This window comes from Miscanthus floridulus, chromosome 5 (assembly GCF_019320115.1).
Source record: "Miscanthus floridulus cultivar M001 chromosome 5, ASM1932011v1, whole genome shotgun sequence".
Classification (NCBI taxonomy): Eukaryota; Viridiplantae; Streptophyta; class Magnoliopsida; order Poales; family Poaceae; genus Miscanthus; species Miscanthus floridulus.
The window spans coordinates 27491638-27499794 of NC_089584.1; the positions used below are offsets into that span (position 1 = coordinate 27491638).

The following is an 8157-nucleotide window of genomic DNA, read 5'->3' on the forward strand; positions in this document are numbered from 1 at the left end:
GATTTAAATAAATATGCTAAATATAGATGAAGTCCAAGAAAATAGAAGATTTTTCAAAATTCATGAAAATGAAAAAAGAGGCAAATATAAAATTCTACGATCCCTCCTTCGTCCCAATCTACCAACATGGGACCCACATTTCACCCAGGGCCCCGTGCTCAGGCCACAGCTTACCCCTTCTGCCGCCCCTACTACTACTTTGGCGCCAAGGATTCGAGTTTTTGCCGCCAAAACCCGCCGCTTCTTCTCCCCCTCCCTTCCTCTCCGTCTCACACCCCCACTCAGATGCGGACGACCCTAGACTAGCGCGCGCGCGGACCCAGCCAACATGCCGGGCCATCCAACCCCTGCCGCCGCGCGCCTCGGCGGCGTCACATCCCGCCGCCACGCGGAGCTGCTCCTCCACAGCGGCGTCGACGGCGTCTCTGTCAAGGACCTCCGCCTCCGCCGCGTCGTCCCGCCCGCCGCCGGCTCCCTCGACCGCTCCCCCGAGTGCGTCGCACCCGTCAAGCCCGGATCCGTCGACAGCACGCCTCCGGAGGCCGTGTCGGCTGCTGCTGCGGCGGCGGCGGCCGGGGACCTTGACCGGAAGTTGGTAAGTCGGGCGTTCGTTTCTTGATTTATCTGGTGCTTGCTTGCATTGCCTTTTCTGTGGTTTCAGCATCTGATATCTGGATTGGTTCCCCGCTGGATCAGGTGCCCCCGCGGTCCAAGCTCGTCCGCGACCCGCGCTCGTTTGGGTACCGGCGCCTGCTGCCTTTCCTGAACGAGATTACGAAGAACGGTAACATCCTCCCCGTCTCCTCCTAGATTCGTCTTCGTCTGGTCCGGCTCGCATTCCTGTGCTTACGCTGTCTCCCTGCACGCCCGTGTCCTGGTGGTTCAGATAGCTCCATTGGCAAGGAGGTGCTCCCGCAAGATACGGCTGCGCACTCAAAGGATGGGCTCGGCGGATCTGATTCTCGGTTGGCTGATGAATCTATGGGAGTTAGCCACTGCGAACCTGAAGCCATGGATTCCGTGGAGACGATGGTGGTGAACACTGGAGAAGACACCGATGTGAAGGATACCTGCAACAATGTCACGGAAGAGATCAAGATTGCCCCCCATGACCTAACCAACAAGCCGGTGAGTTTTATATTGGAGCATCTCCGGCTCCGTGCCCATATTTTCTACTAACTGCTTTTGGCAGCAGGATATGGTTTTGCGTGTGTTTTTTGCTGCTACTCAGATTTGTTATTCACGTATAATCTTGTGAACTGTATAGGAGGATTAAAATCTTGGGGGATGACCAAAAGTCCAAAACCTTGTAAATTAGTTTCTTCTGTTATGAAATTGGGGTTTGTCTGCTATGGGAAAAGGCATTTCTGTGAACATATTTTCAGATTGCTCCAGATTCATTTATGAAATTAACGGAGAATATATGTTCTTATGTGTTTCAGTTGCTTGCCCGATGCACAAGGTCGAGGTTTGTTCATCATCCAAGCTCGTTCAGCTACAAGCGGATGCTGCCATTTCTCATGGAGAATGGTAAGATACCTGCTCGGGGTTCAATTGATGGTGATTAAGTGGTACCTCGTTTAGATTTCGTTTGCCTCACTGTGTGCTGTTGCCTTGCTGTTTCAGAAATCTCTGCTCAAGAAAGTGACAGGGTCAAAATCCGAAAAGTTGCAGAGGAAAAGAAGCCAGCATCAAATGAGAATGATGCCTCAGCCAGTGGGCAGCAGTGCCTTGTTGTCTCTGATGACTCTTCTCAGGAATGCAACAGAGCTCAAGCTGAAATAATGGAAGAAGAAAAGCCACCAAAAGCAGATGTGAATCATGTTCTTGATGACAGACAGCTTCAGCCTCCTGTTATAGAGGCGTCTCCTCCTGATTGCAGTGCAGTTGAAGTGCAAGATGTCATGCAGCAAGAAGCTTTAGCTTCAAGCCAAGGCCCCCTAACTAATTTTGAGGGTGAGTTAACATCAGATGGGGACAATGTCCAGGCCATTGGACAACAATCAGAAGAGTCTCCAGAGGAATGCAAAAGAGATGAAGTCAAAAGAAGCAGACACGATGAAGCAGTAAAATCAGATGGGGGCTATGCTCTGGATAGCAGAGAATTTCAGCTGGTTGCATCAGAAGTCTCTTCAGAAAACAGCATGGCTGAAGTGCAAGGGGCTGCACAAGGAGAACTGTTACCTTTAGATGGAGTTGAGGAAAATTCAGACAAGGATGACTATGTTTCCAAAGAGCAGGTTCAGCTCTGTGTCACAAATGAATCCTTGGCTGCACAGCTGCAAGATAATGGTGAATTCGCTGAAGTACCGCAGTGCCAAAACTTGGACTCAGGATGTCATGATGTTGGATTTGGTAGCCCTACCAAGAGATTGATACCATTGTTGCATTGGCATTGTGCACAACAACCTCAGGGTTTTGTGGTTTCTCTTGATGATCAGCTTCTTGACGATGACATACAAATGATCTGCAGACCTTCTGATCCCTCTGCTGTTGACAGATCCTTATCAATGGAGGAAATGTCTGGATGTATTCCATTCACTCAATCACCATCAAGCAAAGCAGGCATATCACGGCCAAGTGGTGCCCATTCAATGGGAAAAAGAGTTCTGTCTCCTAAGAAGCTTTCTCCAAAGAAAGGAATACTCAAGAGGAGTACAAGGGGGTGTAAGGGTATCTGCATGTGCTTGGACTGCTGTACATTTCGTCTACATGCTGACCGAGCTTTTGAGTTCTCTAGGAAGCAGATGAAAGAAGCAGATGATATAATAAGTAACTTACTGAAGGAGGTGGCCAGTCTTAGGAGTCTGTTGGAGAAGCCTGCTGGCCAAGTATAAATCCGTGCATTTCAGATTTTGTTTCTTTTTCCTTATCATGAAGTTTTTCTGCAGTTAGGAATGCTATATCCACTCTTCACTAGTATGACGAGTTTTACATTGACTTGTGGTGATCATCAAATCTGAATACTTTGTTAGGATCAAGACCTATATCTCCTAGGATATGTTATATTAGAATTTTGTTAGGCTTTCAGGAATACTTTTTCATGATAACCCCACAACACTAGGTTTGTCTTCTGTGCCTATTGAGTTTCTTGCTAACATGGTTGTTATCATAATTTTGGGCAGCATGGTTGTAAAATATGTCTGATCTATGTGTTTGGCAACCATACAAATGCAAGGATGCATTCCATGCCAGAATGTTTAGCCAGAACTGATCCAACCATTGTGATCATAAACTGTCATTTATGAATGGAACTAAACTTTTTTTTTGTTGATCACTGATGACATGTAGACATTGTTAAAATCCATATCAACCTTACTCTAGCTGAATAGCTTATACAACAAGGTTATTTCTACCTTGTAAAACCTATGGCTTAGCTGCAATATTTATGTCTTATACATTTGTGGTTTGTGTTAATTCATGCATGATGTGGGTTATCCTAGGGGGAAAATGGTAATTGTTTGTTGTTGAACTATTTCCATATTGAGAAAGATCTGTTACATGTGACAATTGAGAGTGAACTTGGACTCGTTACATGGAAACTTATGCTGTCAAGTGACTAAAAGGGTTATAGCTTTGGACTGTCCTCAGCCCGAGCTTCCCATCTCCTTTACATTATTGATTGGCTCTTTTAGTGTTTGAAATTCGCTTTGAATATGCTTGCTAACTGCACAGCAGTTTTGTATTCACCAAAGTTTACAAAATCCTCAATTCTTATCGTCGTTGGAAATTGCAGCAGGAATCAACACAAGCGGCTTGCAGACAGGCCTCTCGGGTGGAGGAGGTGGCCAGAAACCGTTGCCAGCAGATGTTCGTGGATCTAAATTCCCACTGCAGAATCCCTGTGAGTAGTTACTGTGCCCTGAAACCTTTGAATTACCTAGTTTTGCTTGACCTGACCGGGCAGGCAAATGAGAGCTGATCCATGGAAGCTAACCTGTTGTTTGAACTCAGGGACCAAGGGTTAGATTCACCGAATACGTCGAGGAAAAGAGGGCCTCATCATCTCCACGCAGGAGCAGCCGGAGGTGACTGAATTTCAGAAGGTGGTGGTGACCTGACCTGCTGGCCTAGGCATCGTGTTGCTGAATTGTTCAGTGCATAATTTATGCTGCTTGGTGAACCTTGTGCATGCTTCAATCTCCGGTCTTTCGAATGCAGTGTGATGTGCTATGGACAGTGATGGTTGAGTGGTTGTCCTAGGCACAGATGGAAGACTGAAATGAAATGAAATGTGGCTGGAGTTTTTGCGAACTGGAACATGTCTGTTTGCAAACTTTTAGTGGTGAAATGGTGGGTGCCTTGGTTGTAAGGACGCCGGCTTGTGTTGATGTTTGTACCAAGTACTATGTGTTAGACTATAGGATCACGCATAGATCTAGTCGGGTGCTTGCTGTTGAATAGGTAGCATGTCCTATTGCATGTTCTAGACAGAGATTAGAGGGAGGAGTGGAGGACTAGCTAAGATGGTGGACTAGAGGGGGGTAATAGTCCTTTCCAAAATTAATTGCGGCGGCTAACCGAAACAAGTGCGGAATTATAACTATCGGTCTAGCCAAGACTACACCCCTCTATCTATGTTCTCTAGCACCTTCAAAGATACTAATCAGCAACAAAGGTGCCGGATAGCTAAGCTCACCTAACCAATTCTAGGAGCAAGGTCACACAAACCTATGCCACTAGTACTTTAAGCAACAAGGGAGCTCCTACACATGCTAGTAAGCAAAAGCACAAGCCAACTAAGCTCACTAGCAATGCTCAATAACAAGGCAACCAATGCCAAATTAGAGAGCGCAATTACTTAGCTACACAAACTAAGCAATGTGACTAACAAGGTTACACAAACCAAATTAGCCACGCAAGGGAGCTACTTCTATGCTACACAAGCAAGAAGGTAACTAGCAAGCTACACAAGCTAACTAATTACAAAGCAACAACACAAGCTCAATGTATATGAAAGTAATCGCAAGCTTGTGTAACGGATGCAAACCAACGGGAAGAACAAGGTTGACACGATGATTTTTCTCCGAGGTTCACGTGTTTGCCAACACGCTAGTCCCCGTTGTGTCGACCGCTCACTTGGTGGTTCGGCGGCTAATTGGCATCACGCCAAGCCCGCACGTCGGCGCCGCAAGAACCTACCCCGAAGTGAGGGTAGCTCAATGACACTTTACTAAAGTTGCTCTTCGCGGCTCCCGGGGCGAGCACAATGCCCCTCACAAAGCACTTCTCCGGAGCGCCGCACAAGCTTCTTGGGCTTCGACGGAGACCACCACCAAGCCGTCTAGGAGGTGGCAACCTCCAAGAGTAACAAGCACCACCGGCTTGCAACTCGATCACCTAGTGCCACTCGATGCAACCTCACGATGCAATCGCACTAGAATCGCTCACTCACACAATCGGATGATCACTATCAAGTATGTGTGAGATGGAGGGCTCCCAAGCACTACCACACAAGCCACCAAGGCTCTAGTGTGCTGTCTCGGCCAAAGGCCGACCACTTCTATTTATAGCCCCATGGGCTAAACTAGCCGTTACCCCTTCACTGGGTTTTTCGGGTCGACCGGACGCAGCACCGGACGCTGCACGACGCACCGATCGAATACCGGACGTGTCGGTCGCTATACGGACGTGTCCGGTAGCTGCCAGACCGCCACGTGTCCACGTTGCCTCCAACGGCTCTCTGACAAGACGACCGGATGCTCACACGAAACGACCGGACGCTCAGCCGCTGATCCGGTCGAGTCCAGTAAGCCTCCAGGGCCGACCGGACGCGTCTTAGAACTGACCGGACGCTGAGCCTCAGCGTCCGGTCGAGTACAGTAAGCACCCACGGACGACCGGACGTCCGGTCACACCGGACCGGACGCTGCCAGTGTCCGATCAACTGTCTCACCGAACACTGTTTTGCTGATTCACACCGGACGCGTCCGGTCGCACTGCGTCAGTCCTAAGCCAATACCGGACGTGTCCGTCACCATACCGGACGCGTCCGGTCACTCTGACCAGCGCGACTAACTCTTTTCACTTCACTTCTTCACCCTTGCTCAAATGTGCCAACCACCAAGTGTATCATGTGCACATGTGTTAGCATATTTTCAAAACATTTTCAAGGGTGTTAGCCACTCAACTTGCCACGCCACTCGATCCTAGCGACGATGCAAAGTTAGATCACTCGAGTGGCACTAGATGACCGATATGCAAACAAGTTTGCCCCTCTTGATAGTACGGCCATCTATCCTAAACCCGGTCATAAACTTCTCTACACACCTATGACCGGTGAAATGAAATGCCCTAGGTTATACCTTTGCCTTGCGCATTCCATTCCATCTCCTCCAATGTCGATGCAACACATGCACCAACATGATCAACAATGATATGATCCACTTCATATCATCACATGATCATATTGGTTCATCGATCTTGACTTCACTTGCTTTCACCGTTGCCTTCGTCCATCGGCGCCAAGTCTTGCTCAAGCTTCACCGCCACACGGTCCATCGCTCCAAAGCCTCGACTTGCCCTTCACGCTTGCAACCGGTCCATCAAGCCAAGTCTTGTCTTGATCTTCTCCACCTTGATCACATGACTCAATGTCATGTCTCATGTGCAATGAGCTCCTTCATCATCACATGTGTGAGCTTTGCAACATCTCCAAGCCATTTTCACCTTCATGGCATATGTTGCTCACACACATGTACATGTGGACTAATCACCGTGTATCTCACATAAACACAATGAGTCCACCTAGTGTGGCACTCCATGACCAAACCACACAAGGACCTTGCAATCGCCAGCCTTTTGGGATTGATGACAACTCTACAAAAGATATGGAAAATTAAGCTCTTTGGGAGTCATGTTGCTTGCCCAAGCAATTGTTACCATGTGAAAATGATTTTTGACAAATGACCACAAACCCGAAATGGTAGTATTGAGCTCCCCCTACATATTTGCTAGAGTGTTTGAGTTTGAAGCTCGCACATATGCATAGATTAAAAATGTGGGAGAGTAATTACTACAAATGATGCTAAGGTGTATAGAATAAACCTTTGAAGTGTGTACCAATCGAGTTGCACCTTTAAGTTCATCCTTAGCACCATGGTTAGCTAGATATCACTTGGCAATAAAAACACTAGATACCTTGTGAGATCAACATTAAAAGCAAGGTACTAGCATTACTTGAAAAACATACCAAGTGTCTAGCTATCATCCTATGCATGCTAGTTATCAAATCATCATTCAAGTTCTACAACTAGCATACACCACACAAGCATGCATATTGAATTTTGAAAGCTTATGCAATGCAAGCAAGCACATGAATATGCACATATCAAATGCAATCAATCAAATTTCATGAGCTTGCTCCCCCTACTTGTGTGCTTCTCTTGTCCAAGAAATTTTGATCCTTCTCTTTTCTCTAATGTTGCTCCCTCTTTGTCCATGTCCATGTCCAACCTCTATTTCTTTTATATCTCATCTCTCCCCTTGTACAATCTTAATCTCTCCCCCATTCAATCAAGCTTTCATATCTTTGTACAATCTCTCCCCCTTTGTCATCAATTTCCATAAAAGGTGTGCTTCTCATTGATGCAAAGGTATGTATTTTGGGGGTAGATGGTTGAGGCTTGAATCTTGTATTTTTTATGGACAATCACTTGTTTGTTGGAGTGACACCACTGTTAGATACACTTGTAACTTGTACCACTTGTATCTTGTGTAGGGCTTCTTAAAATACACATAATGAGGATCTTTGATCTTGATATCAATTTATGGGACACTCTCCCCCTATGTGATAGCATGGGTCATCCATTTGATACACTTGAGCTCTTGTAGGTGAGGGATGCATTCTTCATTTGATGATCACTTAAAGTTGAGGATCACTTGTGGAACCATCATCTTGCATGATTGATACTTATGTATAGATATGATACCACTTGTATGAAGTGAATACCATTTGAAAGAATCTTCTAGTATGGAACCACTTGTTTGATTTATCAATAAAGACCATTTCTTGAACATTTGCTATCTTCATGAGTACCACTTGTAGGATATCACTTGTGAGTTGATCTAGACATTATTTGTAGATTCTTGATAAAATACTTGAGTCTAGATACCACTTGAAACATACAAACTTGATATTCATTTGCATTGTTGTCT

General features: G+C 46.2%; 1 protein-coding gene across 2 annotated transcripts; it reads left to right on the forward strand.

Annotated features, from left to right (window-relative positions):
- The first annotated feature begins 266 nt into the window (after positions 1-266).
- LOC136451844 (uncharacterized) lies at positions 267-4351 on the forward strand. 2 transcript variants are annotated; one of them, XM_066452527.1, is made up of 7 exons: positions 267-595; positions 697-784; positions 887-1128; positions 1443-1530; positions 1627-2831; positions 3737-3844; positions 3955-4351. In XM_066452527.1, the coding sequence occupies exons 1-7, from the start codon at positions 329-331 to the stop codon at positions 4030-4032; spliced, it is 2076 nt and encodes a 691-aa protein (XP_066308624.1). In that variant the 5' UTR covers positions 267-328; the 3' UTR covers positions 4033-4351. The 2 variants fall into 2 exon arrangements, with proteins under 2 accessions (XP_066308624.1, XP_066308625.1); XM_066452528.1 differs by having other exon boundaries at positions 3740-3844.
- The last annotated feature ends 3806 nt before the right edge of the window (positions 4352-8157 follow it).